The sequence below is a fragment of the Ranitomeya imitator genome, chromosome 2, assembly GCF_032444005.1.
Source record: "Ranitomeya imitator isolate aRanImi1 chromosome 2, aRanImi1.pri, whole genome shotgun sequence".
Classification (NCBI taxonomy): domain Eukaryota; kingdom Metazoa; phylum Chordata; class Amphibia; order Anura; family Dendrobatidae; genus Ranitomeya; species Ranitomeya imitator.
In genome coordinates this window covers 326704391-326718665 of record NC_091283.1, presented here as the reverse complement: position 1 = coordinate 326718665, position 14275 = coordinate 326704391, and the positions used below count along the sequence as shown (strand labels likewise).

General features: G+C 44.7%; 1 protein-coding gene across 1 annotated transcript; it reads left to right on the top strand.

Moving 5' to 3' along the window:
• The first annotated feature begins 560 nt into the window (after positions 1–560).
• On the top strand, positions 561–13562 carry LOC138666485 (oocyte zinc finger protein XlCOF7.2-like). The gene is made up of 5 exons (XM_069754703.1): positions 561–578; positions 11271–11450; positions 11534–11657; positions 11999–12089; positions 13001–13562. The coding sequence occupies exons 1-4, from the start codon at positions 561–563 to the stop codon at positions 12001–12003; spliced, it is 327 nt and encodes a 108-aa protein (XP_069610804.1). The 3' UTR covers positions 12004–12089; positions 13001–13562.
• Positions 13563–14275: the final 713 nt, after the last annotated feature.

Genomic DNA, 14275 nt, shown 5'->3' with positions numbered 1-14275 from the left:
GAAGCACAGGGGCCCCATGTGATCACAGGGCAGCGGCACCGCGGTATCACAGGCCGGAGGTGACGTATATGCTGCGGGAATGAAGACGCCGATCCGCCATCATGGTGTAGACAGAAGAGGATATGCGCAGATGTAACACACAGGTTATATACAGATGATCAGGTTTTTAAATACATCAGATAGGGATTGCATACATTAGTTAGGACTGCTCTGATAAGGGTATACCGTGAAGATTGGTAGAGCAGCTTAGTATACATTTTTTGCAAAAAACGTATCAACCAAATACCCTGTTTTTTACATCTTTTACTAGCACTTGCGGATTACTGCAACATTTTTTCAAACTGAGTGTTTTTGGTTTTACTATTCTCTTTTGTGTCTGCAGATGTAACTATGTGGTCATAGACCACAAGTTCTAATTGCGCATGCGCAAACAACCGACTGCAGCCATACTATTGGAGACAATAGGATGCCGCTCTAAGACACTCCTTGCGGCCATCTTGGTAAAGATAAAACTATGCGAATATAAATATGTATATCACTGGCACAAATCCAGCAGCAACATGAAGCGGCCACCAACCGTATGACTGCAGTATACTGACCCCTTAGACGTACTATCCCGTCGAGGTGACCTGGGCCTATCTGACCCTCGACGAGATAGTAAGTCATAGCGATCGGCCGCGCTCACGGTGGGAGCGCGGCCGATCGCGGCCGGGTGTCAGCTGCCTATCGCAGCTGACATCCGGCACTATGTGCCAGGAGCGGTCACGGACCGCCCCCGGCACATTAACCCCCGGCACACTGCGATCAAACATGATCGCAGTGTGCCGGCGGTATAGGGAAGCTGTTGTGAATTCTGTGGCTGAATTCACTCCTGTGGTCACAAGTGGTATTGCAGCCTCTGGGCTTCCTCCCTCAGGTGTTTTGGTGAGCTCGTTGGCTGCCTTGCTATTTAACTCCACCTGAGTCTGTCTTCCTTGCTCCTTGTCAATGTTCCAGTGTTGGATCTGAGCTACTGCATCTTTCCTGTGGCCTGCTGCTCTGCTAGATAAGTGTTACTTTGTTTTTGTTTCCGTTTTTTTCTGTCCAGCTGTGCTATTCTCTTTTGCTGGAAGCTCTGAGACGCAAAGGGTGCACCGCCGTGCCGTTAGTTCGGCACAGTGGGTCTTTTTGCCCCCCTTTGCGTGGTTCTGCTTTAGGGTTTTTTGTAGACTGCATAGTTCTCTTTGCTATCCTCGCTCTGTCTAGAATATCGGGCCTCACTTTGCTGAATCTATTTCATTCCTACGTTTTGTCTTTTCATCTTGCTAACAGTCATTATATGTGGGGGGCTGCCTATTCCTTTGGGGGATTTCTCTGAGGCAAGTCAGGCTTGTATTTCTATCTTCAGGCTAGTCAGCTCCTCAGGCAGTGCCGAGTTGCATAGGTAGTGTTAGGCGCAATCCACTGCTGCTTTTAGTTGTGTGAGGATAGGTTCAGGTATTGCAGTCTGCAGAGATTCCACGTCTCAGAGCTTGTTCTATTGTTTTTGGGTTATTGCCATATCACTGTATGTGCGCTGATTACTGCACACTGTGTTGCCTGATAGCACAGCATAACAGTACAAGGAGCCCAAACCAATGATTCTCAATAGAGGGAAAAAAGAAGTCCTGACATCATTTTTTTTTCCTCAGCTCTGTCTTCAGTTTTTTTTTTTTTTTTCCCCTAGACATTAGAGTGCTTCAGGACACAGCTGTGGACATGGATATTCAGGCTCTGTGCTCCTCAATGGATAATCTCGTTATAAATGTACAAAAGATTCAAGATACGATTGATCAGAAATCTATGCTAGAACCAAGAATTCCTATTCCTGATTTGTTTTTTGGTGACAGAACTAAGTTCCTGAGCTTCAAAAATAATTGTAAGCTATTTCTGGCCTTGAAACCTCATTCTTCTGGTAATCCTATTCAACAGGTTTTGATTATTATTTCTTTTTTGCGCGGCGACCCACAGGACTGGGCGTTTTCTCTTGCGCCAGGAGACCCTGCATTGAGTAATGTTGATGCGTTTTTCCAGGCGCTTGGATTGCTTTACGATGAGCCTAATTCAGTGGATCAGGCTGAGAAAAATTTGCTGGCTTTATGCCAGGGTCAGGATGATGTAGAAGTATATTGTCAGAAATTTAGGAAGTGGTCAGTACTCACTCTGTGGAATGAATCTGCACTGGCGGCTTGGTTCAGAAAGGGTCTCTCTGAAGCTCTTAAGGATGTCATGGTGGGATTTCCTATGCCTGCTGGTTTGAATGAGTCTATGTCCTTGGCCATTCAGATCGGTCGTCGCTTGCGCGAGCGTAAATCTGTGCACCATCTGGCGGTATTGTCTGAGAGTAAACCTGAGCCTATGCAGTGCGACAGGACTATGACTAAAGTTGAACGGCAAGAACACCGACGTCTGAACAGGCTGTGTTTCTACTGTGGTGATTCCACTCATGCTATTTCTAATTGTCCTAAGCGCACTAGGCGGTTCGATAGCTCTGCCGTCATTGGTACTGTACAGTCCAAATTCCTTCTGTCCATTACCTTGATATGCTCTTTGTCATCGTATTCTGTCATGGCGTTTGTGGATTCAGGCGCTGCCCTGAATCTGATGGATTTGGATTATGCTAAACATTGTGGATTTTTCTTGGAGCCTTTGCGGTGTCCTATTCCGTTGAGAGGAATTGATGCTACACCTTTGGCCAAGAATAAACCTCAGTACTGGGCCCAGCTGACCATGTGCATGGCTCCTGCACATCAGGAAGTTATTCGCTTTCTGGTACTGCATAATCTGCATGATGTGGTCATGTTGGGGTTGCCATGGCTACAAACCCATAATCCAGTACTGGATTGGAACTCTATGTCGGTAACCAGCTGGGGTTGTCAGGGAGTACATGGTGATGTTCCATTTTTGTCTATTTCGTCATCCATTCCTTCTGACATCCCAGAGTTCTTGTCTGACTTTCAGGATGTATTTGAAGAGCCCAAGTAACATAGTAACATAGTAACATAGTTAGTAAGGCCGAAAAAAGACATTTGTCCATCCAGTTCAGCCTATATTCCATCATAATAAATACCCAGATCTACGTCCTTCTACAGAACCTAATAATTGTATGATACAATATTGTTCTGCTCCAGGAAGACATCCAGGCCTCTCTTGAACCCCTCGACTGAGTTCGCCATCACCACCTCCTCAGGCAAGCAATTCCAGATTCTCACTGCCCTAACAGTAAAGAATCCTCTTCTATGTTGGTGGAAAAACCTTCTCTCCTCCAGACGCAAAGAATGCCCCCTTGTGCCCGTCACCTTCCTTGGTATAAACAGATCCTCAGCGAGATATTTGTATTGTCCCCTTATATACTTATACATGGTTATTAGATCGCCCCTCAGTCGTCTTTTTTCTAGACTAAATAATCCTAATTTCGCTAATCTATCTGGGTATTGTAGTTCTCCCATCCCCTTTATTAATTTTGTTGCCCTCCTTTGTACTCTCTCTAGTTCCATTATATCCTTCCTGAGCACCGGTGCCCAAAACTGGACACAGTACTCCATGTGCGGTCTAACTAGGGATTTGTACAGAGGCAGTATAATGCTCTCATCATGTGTATCCAGACCTCTTTTAATGCACCCCATGATCCTGTGCATTAAAATTTGTCCGTGCCTGAACACACCGCTATGCGCAGTTATGTGAAAGAATCCCTGGAGAAGGGACATATTCGCCCATCGTCATCACCATTGGGAGCAGGGTTCTTTTTTGTAGCCAAAAAGGATGGTTCGCTAAGACCGTGTATTGATTACCGCCTTCTTAATAAGATCACTGTTAAGTTTCAGTATCCCTTGCCATTGATATCTGACTTGTTTGCTCGGATTAAGGGGGCTAGTTGGTTTACTAAGATTGATCTTCGTGGTGCGTATAATCTGGTGAGAATCAGGCAGGGAGATGAATGGAAAACGGCATTTAATACGCCCGAGGGTCATTTTGAGTATCTGGTGATGCCGTTCGGACTTGCCAATGCTCCATCTGTTTTTCAGTCTTTTATGCATGACATTTTCCGTGAGTATCTGGATAAATTCCTGATTGTTTACTTGGATGACATTTTGATCTTCTCTGATGATTGGGAGTCTCATGTGAAGCAAGTCAGAATGGTTTTCCAGGTACTGCGTGCTAATTCCTTGTTCGTGAAGGGATCAAAGTGTCTCTTCGGTGTGCAGAAAGTTTCATTTTTGGGGTTCATCTTTTCCCCTTCTACTATCGAGATGGATCCGGTTAAGGTCCAGGCCATCCAGGATTGGACTCAGCCGACATCTCTGAAAAGTCTGCAGAAATTCCTGGGCTTTGCTAATTTTTATCGTCGCTTCATCTGTAATTTTTCTAGCATTGCCAGACCATTGACCGATTTGACCAAGAAGGGTGCTGATGTGGTCAATTGGTCTTCTGCTGCCGTGGAAGCTTTTCAGGAGTTGAAGCGTCGTTTTTGCTGTGCCCCTGTGTTGTGTCAACCAGATGTTTCTCTTCCGTTCCAGGTCGAGGTTGATGCTTCTGAGATTGGAGCAGGGGCGGTTTTGTCACAGAGAGGTTCTGGTTGCTCAGTGTTGAAACCATGTGCTTTCTTTTCCAGGAAATTTTCTGCTGCTGAGCGTAATTATGATGTGGGCAACCGAGAGTTGCTGGCCATGAAGTGGGCATTCGAGGAGTGGCGTCATTGGCTTGAGGGAGCTAAGCATCGCGTGGTGGTATTGACTGATCATAAGAATCTTACTTATCTCGAGTCTGCCAAGCGCTTGAATCCTAGACAGGCCCGTTGGTCGTTATTTTTTGCTCGTTTTGATATTGTGATTTCGTACCTTCCGGGCTCTAAAAATGTGAAGGCGGATGCTCTGTCTAGGAGTTTTGTCCCCGACTCTCCGGGGTTATCTGAGCCTGCGAGTATCCTCAAGGAAGGAGTCATTGTGTCTGCCATCTCTCCTGATTTGCGGAGAGTGTTGCAGAAATTTCAGGCTAATAAACCTGATCGTTGTCCGGCCGAGAAACTGTTCGTCCCTGATAGGTGGACTAGTAAAGTTATCTCTGAACTTCATTGTTCGGTGCTGGCTGGTCATCCAGGAATCTTTGGTACCAGAGAGTTAGTGGCTAGATCCTTCTGGTGGCCATCTCTGTCACGGGATGTGCGTGCTTTTGTGCAGTCCTGTGGGATTTGTGCTAGGGCTAAGCCCTGCTGTTCACGTGCCAGTGGGTTGCTTTTGCCCTTGCCGGTCCCGAAGAGGCCTTGGACACATATTTCGATGGATTTCATTTCTGACCTTCCCGTTTCTCAAAAGATGTCGGTCATTTGGGTGGTCTGTGATCGCTTTTCTAAAATGGTCCATCTGGTGCCCTTGGTTAAATTGCCTTCCTCCTCTGATTTGGTGCCTTTGTTCTTCCAGCATGTGGTTCGTTTGCATGGCATTCCTGAGAATATTGTTTCTGACAGAGGTTCCCAGTTTGTCTCGAGGTTCTGGCGAGCCTTTTGTGGTAGGATGGGCATTGACCTATCCTTTTCCTCGGCCTTCCATCCTCAGACTAATGGCCAGACCGAACGAACCAATCAGACCTTGGAAACATATCTGAGATGTTTTGTTTCTGCTGACCAGGATGATTGGGTGTCACTTTTGCCGTTGGCTGAGTTCGCCCTTAATAATCGGGCCAGCTCGGCTACCTTGGTCTCTCCATTTTTCTGCAATTCTGGGTTCCATCCTCGTTTCTCTTCAGGACAGGTTGAGTCTTCGGACTGTCCTGGTGTGGATTCTGTGGTGGACAGGTTGCAGCAGATCTGGACTCAGGTAGTGGACAATTTGACCTTGTCCCAGGAGAAGGCTCAGCTTTTCGCTAATCGTAGACGCCGTGTGGGTCCCCGACTTCGTGTTGGGGATCTGGTTTGGTTATCTTCTCGTCATATTCCTATGAAGGTTTCCTCTCCTAAATTTAAACCTCGTTTTATTGGTCCGTATAGGATTTCTGAGATTCTCAATCCGGTGTCTTTTCGTCTGACCCTCCCAGACTCCTTTTCCATACATAATGTATTCCATAGGTCGTTGTTGAGAAGATACGTGGCACCTATGGTTCCATCTGTGGAGCCTCCTGCCCCTGTTTTGGTGGAGGGGGAATTGGAGTATATTGTGGAGAAAATTTTGGATTCTCGTGTCTCTAGACGGAAACTCCAGTATCTGGTCAAATGGAAGGGTTATGCTCAGGAGGATAATTCCTGGGTTTTTGCCTCTGATGTCCATGCCCCAGATCTTGTTCGTGCCTTTCATGTGGCTCATCCTGGTCGGCCTGGGGGTTCTGGTGAGGGTTCAGTGACCCCTCCTCAAGGGGGGGGTACTGTTGTGAATTCTGTGGCTGAATTCACTCCTGTGGTCACAAGTGGTATTGCAGCCTCTGGGCTTCCTCCCTCAGGTGTTTTGGTGAGCTCGTTGGCTGCCTTGCTATTTAACTCCACCTGAGTCTGTCTTCCTTGCTCCTTGTCAATGTTCCAGTGTTGGATCTGAGCTACTGCATCTTTCCTGTGGCCTGCTGCTCTGCTAGATAAGTGTTACTTTGTTTTTGTTTCCGTTTTTTCTGTCCAGCTGTGCTATTCTCTTTTGCTGGAAGCTCTGAGACGCAAAGGGTGCACCGCCATGCCGTTAGTTCGGCACGGTGGGTCTTTTTGCCCCCCATTGCGTGGTTCTGCTTTAGGGTTTTTTGTAGACTGCATAGTTCTCTTTGCTATCCTCGCTCTGTCTAGAATATCGGGCCTCACTTTGCTGAATCTATTTCATTCCTACGTTTTGTCTTTTCATCTTGCTAACAGTCATTATATGTGGGGGGCTGCCTATTCCTTTGGGGGATTTCTCTGAGGCAAGTCAGGCTTGTATTTCTATCTTCAGGCTAGTCAGCTCCTCAGGCAGTGCCGAGTTGCATAGGTAGTGTTAGGCGCAATCCACTGCTGCTTTTAGTTGTGTGAGGATAGGTTCAGGTATTGCAGTCTGCAGAGATTCCACGTCTCAGAGCTTGTTCTATTGTTTTTGGGTTATTGCCATATCACTGTATGTGCGCTGATTACTGCACACTGTGTTGCCTGATAGCACAGCATAACAGGAAGCATCGCGCAGGGAGGGGGCTCCCTGCGGGCTTCCCTGAGACCCCCGGAGCAACGCGATGTGATCGCGTTACTGCGAGGGTCTCTTAACTCCTCCTCCTCCTTGCAGGCCCGGATCCAAGATGGCCGCGGCATCCGGGGCCTGCAGGGAGGTGGCTTCATTGCGCCTGTTCACAGCAGGCGCCGGGAAGCATAGGAAAAGTGCACATCAGATCGCTGATCTGACACAGTGCACAGCAAAGTGTCAGATCAGCGATCTTACACCATAACATGATGCCCCCCCGGGGCAATGTTATAGTGTAAAAAAAAAAAATATTCCAATGTGTAAAAAAAAATTTAAAAAAATTCACCCCAAAAAATATATTGTTCCTCTAAATACATTTCTTTATCTAAATAAAAAAAAAACAATAAAAGTACACATATTTAGTATCGCCGCATCCGTAACGACCCCACCTATAAAACTATATCACTAGCTAACCCCTTCAGTGAACACCGTAAAAAAAAAGAGGCAAAAAACGCTTTATTCTCATACCGCCAAACAAGAAGTGGAATAACACGCGATCAAAAAGATGGGTATAAATATCCATGGTACCGCTGAAAACGTCATCTTGTCCCGCAAAAAAACGAGCCACCATACAGCATCATCAGCGAAAAAATAAAAATGATGTAGTCCTCAGAATCAAGCGATGCAAAAATAATTATTTTTTCTATAAAATAGTTTTTATCGTATAAAAGCGCCAAAACATAAAAAAAATGATATAAATGAGGTATCGCTGTAATTGTACTGACCCGAAGAATAAAACTGCTTTATCAATTTTACCAAACGCGGAACGGTATAAACGCCTCCCCCAAAAGAAATTCATGAATAGCTGGTTTTTGGTCATTCTGCCTCATAAAAATCGGAATAAAAAGCGATCAAAAAATGTCACGTGCCCAAAAATGTTACCAATAAAAACGTCAACTTGTCCCGCAAAACACAAGACCAAAATATGGAAAAATTATAGCTCTCAAAATGTGGTAACGCAAAAAATATTTTTTGCAATAAAAAGCGTCTTTCGGTGTGTGACTACTGCCAATCATAAAAAACCACTAAAAAACCCGCTATAAAAGTAAATCAAACCCCCCCTTCATCACCCCCTTAGTTAGGGAAAAATTAAAAAATTTAAAAAATGTATTTATTTCCATTTTCCCATTAGGGCTAGGGTTGGGGCTAGGGTTAAGGCTACAGTTAGGGTTGGGGCTAAAGTTAGGGTTAAGGTTGGGGCTAAAGTTAGGGTTAGGGTTTGCATTACATTTACGGTTGAGAATAGGGTTGGGATTAGGGTTAGGGGTGTGTCTGGGTTAGAGGCGTGGTTAGGGTTTCCGTTGGGATTAGGGTTAGGGGTGTGTTTGGATTAGGGTTTCAGTTATAATTGGGGGGGGTTTCCACTGTTTAGGCACATCAGGGGCTCTCCAAACGCGACATGGCATCCGATCTCAATTCCAGCCAATTCTGCGTTGAAAAAGTAAAACAGTGCTCCTTCCCTTCCGAGCTCTCCCATGTGCCCAACCAGGGGTTTACCCCAACATCTGGGGTATCAGCGTACTCAGGACAAATTGGACAACAACTTTTGGGGTCGAATTTATCCTGTTACCCTTGGGAAAATACAAAACTGGGGGCTAAAATATAATTTTTGTGGGAAAAAAAGATTTTTTATTTTCACGGCTCTGCGTTATAAACTGTAGTGAAACACTTGGGGGTTAACAGTTCTCACAACACATCTAGATAAGTTCCTTGGGGGGTCTAGTTTCCAATATGGGGTCACTTGTGGGGGGTTTCTACTGTTTAGATACATTAGGGGCTCTGCAAACGCAATGTGACGCCTGCAGACCAATCCATCTAAGTCTGCATTCCAAATGATGCTCCTTCCCTTCCGAGCTCTCTCATGCGCTCAAACGGTGGTTCCCCCCCACATATCGGGTATCAATGTACTCAGGACAAATTGGACAACAACATTTAGGGTCCAATTTCTCCTGTTACCCTTGGAAAAACACAAAACTGGGGGCTAAAAAATCATTTTTGAGGAAAAAAAAATATTTTTTATTTGCACGGCTCTGCGTTATAAACTGTAGTGGAACACTTGGGGGTTCAAAGCTCTCACAACACATCTAGATGAGTTCCTTAGGGGGTATATTTTCCAAAATGGTGTCACTTATGGGGGGTTTCTACTGTTTAGGTACCTTAGGGGTTCTGCAAACGCAATGTGATGCCTGCAGATCATTCCATCTAAGTCTGCATTCCAAATGGCGCTCCTTTCCTTCCGAACCCTCCCATGCGCCCAAACGGTGGTCCCCCCCCACATATGGGGTATCAGCGTACTCAGGACAAATTGGACAACAATTTATGGTGTCCAATTTCTCCTGTTACCCTCGGAAAAATGCAAAACTGGGGGCTAAAAAATAATTTTTGTGGGAAAAATTTTTTGTTTTAGTTTTACGGCTCTGCATTATAAACTTCTGTGAAGCACTTGGTGGGTCAAAGTGCTCACCACACCTCTAGATAAGTTCTTTAACTAATAAAGATTTTGAATACTTTTATACAACTATGTTGAAGTGGACGTTTTTGCTCCGTATTCTTGTGGTTAAAGTTCTTTAGGGGGTCTGCTTTCCAAAATGGTGTCACTTGTGGGGGGTTTCAATGTTTAGGCACATCAGTGGCTCTCCAAACGCAACATGGCATCCCATCTCAATTCCTGTCAATTTTGCATTGAAAAGTCAAATGGCGCTCCTTCGCTTCCGAGCTTTGTCATGCGCCCAAACAGTGGTTTACCCCCACATATGGGGTATCGGCGTACTCAGGACAAATTGTACAACAACTTTTGGGGTCCATTTTCTCCTGTTACCCTTGGTAAAATAAAACAAATTGGAGCTGAATTAAATTTTTTGTGAAACAAAGTTAAATGTTCATTTTTATTTAAATATTCCAAAAATTCCTGTGAAATACATGAAGGGTTAATAAACTTCTTGAATGTGGTTTTGAGCACCTTGCAGGGTGCAGTTTTTAGAATGGTGTCACACTTGGGTATTTTCTATCATATAGACCCCTCAAAATGACTTCAAATGAGATGTGGTTCCTAAAAAAAAAATGGTGTTGTAAAAATGAGAAATTGCTGGTCAACATTTAACCCTGGTTAATTTTGGTTCCAAAATTGTGCTTATGTAAAGTAGACATGTGGGGAATGTTACTTATTAAGTATTTTGTGTGACATATCTCTGATTTAATTGCATAAAAATTCAAAGTTGGAAAATTGCGTAATTTTCAAAATTTTTGCCAAATTTCCGTTTTTTTCAAAAAAAAATTTCAAAGAAATTTTACTACTATCATGAAGTACATCACTGGAATCAATGGGATCCGTTGAAGCATTCCAGAGTTATAACCTCATAAAGGGACAGTGGTCAGAATTGTAAAAATTGGCCTGGTCATTTACGTGCAAACAACCCTTGGGGGCAAAGGGGTTAAGAGCGACTCTTTGGGCACTGTCTCTCTAAATCTTTAGGACTTTTTGGGAAAAACTGTCATTTTGCATTCATTACACAGACACCCATTTTCTCATTTATATCTATAGGGTCTTAATTCTGAGAACCAAATCTCGTGAAGGGGGAATATTTTGAGTTTTAATTTTCGCAGTATTTGTAGTCTGGAGTTCAAGACGGGCCGTGCAAAATTTCCCTACAACCAGGTGAAAAATGTGGCTAAGAAATTCCACGGGCTACCAGATTTTCTGCTTTATATATAGATTTAAAGAAGAAAACTAAATACTGTAAAATAATAAATCTCCAGGATTTTTATGGTGTTACATCGGCTCATCTTCTTCTCATTGAGGTCTCTACAATATCAGATCATTTCAGTGAGGATCTTCTATAGAAAATATATTTTTTGATGTACCCATCAAAGATGGATATGGACAGAGACAAGATGGCAGAGAGAATATTACACCTCACCCTAGAGATCCTCTTCTGGCTTACTGGAGAGGTGAGAGATTCTGATGACGTCACATTACATCATTCTTATCTATGGGAATAACAGATGGACAGAACTGGAGAGGTGAGGACTCTGGAAATGTCTGTAGTGAGATTTATTAATGTGTCTCTCCATAACCAGGATTACACAGTAGTGAAGAAGACCTCTAGTGAGCGCTGTCAGGACCCTGTGTCTGAGGGATGGGGAGGACCCCTGAGCCGAATCACAAAGCCTCCACCTCACCCCCTGATACATGAGGACATCAGTGACCAGAAGATCCTAGAACTCACCTACAAGATGATTGAGCTGCTGACTGGAGAGGTGACACTGCTGGGAATGCTGGGACATTATGTAGTAAAGCTATGAAGGGATCAAGTGGATGACGGTATCATTGTATGTGTCAGGTTCCAATAAGGTGTCAGGATGTCGCTGTCTATTTCTCCATGGAGGAGTGGGAGTATTTAGAAGGACACATAGATCTGTACAAGGACGTCATGATGGAGGTTCCCCAGCCCCTCACATCACCAGGTAGTAGACAGGACTAAATACACACGACCTGTAATTGTTTGAAAAGAATGAATTCAGTCCCTGTATGTATTTCCAAATGTCTCCGTCTTCTTCTTCCACTGGACTGTAAACAAGAAGATCCCAATGTTCCTCAGGATCACCAGGTAGATGGAGAGAAGGTGTCATGAGATCTCCCCTATGATGTGTAGATAGCTGTGAAGATCTTGTGCTCAGTCTTGTTTTATCCTCCAGTATTATATGTTTTATACTTGTGTAATGAGAACGGTGGAGATGGCAGGATTAGAGCTGATCATAGATGTGACTTCTCCATCTGTGTGTGACTTTTACATTATTTGTTTCAGGGTGAAGATGTGACTCATATTATTACTACAGAGACATATGTGAGGGGTGATGAGCGGTGTAAAGAGGAGATTCCTACACATGACTACCCAGGTGAGTAGTAACCACTAAATGCAGAGAAGTCACAGATTCTTCTCAGTCACCGGCTGTGGTTGCTTTATCGGTCACGTAGTCCGGCCATATCACAATCGTGTGATCACCATTTTGAATCTAGACCACAACATTCTCCTCCTCCCAAAATGTTCACATGGCTTTGGGCATTGAAAGCCCTTTCCTATAGAAATTACAATCCTCAAGGTTAAAATTAGAAGACATTGACCGTTACCTGCCCACATCTGTATACTACAAAGCCAAATGACAGCGTACGTAGAATGTGCTGACAAGTTAGAAAATCACTTGAAGAAAAATATTATGATGGGCCTGTAAGAGAAAGTGGAGGGTAATGATGCTGTTGGCTTCCTAGATCCCATATATCTTATTGGATAAGTCTACATTCTCCCCAGGGGTGTAACAACTGCAGTTGCAGCAGTAGCGGTTGCAACAAGGCCCGCCAGATGCCAGCCTCTAACGCACAGACACATCAGGTCCCTGCGCCACAATACACGCTGCAGGCCAATCAAAGGCCGACAGCTGACATGGGTGTGCACGTGACTGGGGGTGCACATAAGTGACATCATGCACTCTCATCGCTTGCACACTGAAGTCAGCTGCCGACTTCAGAACTAGACACTGCGTGGCAGTGAAGTGGAGGGAAGGTCAGTATTTATTTTTATTTTTTTTCATCAATGAGTACACGGTGGCCATTCTACAACATGTATGACTTTTGGATGTGCATTATACTACTTGTAGGACCATGGGCCGTCCATTATACTGTAAGAGGGTGGTGCTGTTATGGACAGTAAGGAACACGCTGTCACTTTAAGAAGCTGCACCCCCTTGTCTGGCGTGATGGAATGTTCTGCTTCTCCCCTGCAATAATCGTTATAATCAACTTGTCTGTGCAGATTGCAGGTGTGGAGCTGGAGCAGCGTGTGTGAGCTGAGGCTGCTGCAGAGAGGACTTTTGTGCTGATAGCTGAAAGAGAGAAGGACTGTGTCCTGATATAGCTGCAAGAGAGCCACGAACATATAGAGAAAGGGATTTACAGTTTCCAGGAGCATCCCTAGGATCCAGAAGCAAGGAGAAGACCACGTTTCACAGAGCTGACAGAAAGCCGTGCGCACCACCATATTAGACTGCTGGGGCCCCCCTGGGACTGGACCTGATTCTCCAACATCACCGTGAGTTTGTTCCTGTTTGGTGCACCTGTCAGGGCCTAGTGTAGGCTTCAATAGTCAGTACACGGGAGCCATGTGGCCTGCTTAGTAAAGGCCAGGGAGGTTATACGTAGAGTAGCATCATCACTTGTTTATTGTTTACATTTGCTTGTTAGACATATTTTGAGTCTGCAATAGTTGTAGCTGTTTTACGGAAAAGTTAAAGTTCATAACTCTTGTAAATTGTCTGCCATTGTATACCCCTGTTTGCATCTTCCTCATTCCCTTCATTCCGTGCCCTCCAATAAATCTACCCTTTTTTGTTTGCACCTCATCTTGTGTACAGTTGTCTTCCTGCACCCTGGTGGTCCCCCGGCCATCGCTTCAAGTGACGCTGCGAGCAGGGTACTGTCAACAAGATGGAGGCAGCAGACAGCAAGAGTGGGAATGCTAATGTTAATGGAGATGCTGTGGGCATTGGTGGAACCCCTGCAAAGACACTCCCTATGGGCACCATATTTAGTGTGCTACCAAAGTTTGACGGCAAGAATATGCCACTGTCCGACTGGGTGTCCCGTGTTATGATGAGATAATTCAGTACCACAATGGACATAGAAGTCAGAGCACATACAGTGATCTGACAATAACCCAAAAACATAGAACGAGCTCTGAGACGTGGGAACTCTGCTGACCGCAATCCCTAATCCTCTCCAACCACACTAGAGGCAGCCGTGGATTGCGCCTAACGCTCCCTATGCAACTCGGCACAGCCTGAGAAACTAGCTAGCCTGAAGATAGAAAATAAGCCTACCTTGCCTCAGAGAAATACCCCAAAGGAAAAGGCAGCCCCCACATATAATGACTGTGAGTTAAGATGAAAAGACAAACGTAGAGATGAAATAGATTTAGCAAAGTGAGGCCCGACTTACTAAACAGAGCGAGGATAGGAAAGGTAACTTTGCGGTCAACACAAAACCCTACAAACAACCACGCAAAGGGGCAAAAAGACCCTCCGTACCGAAC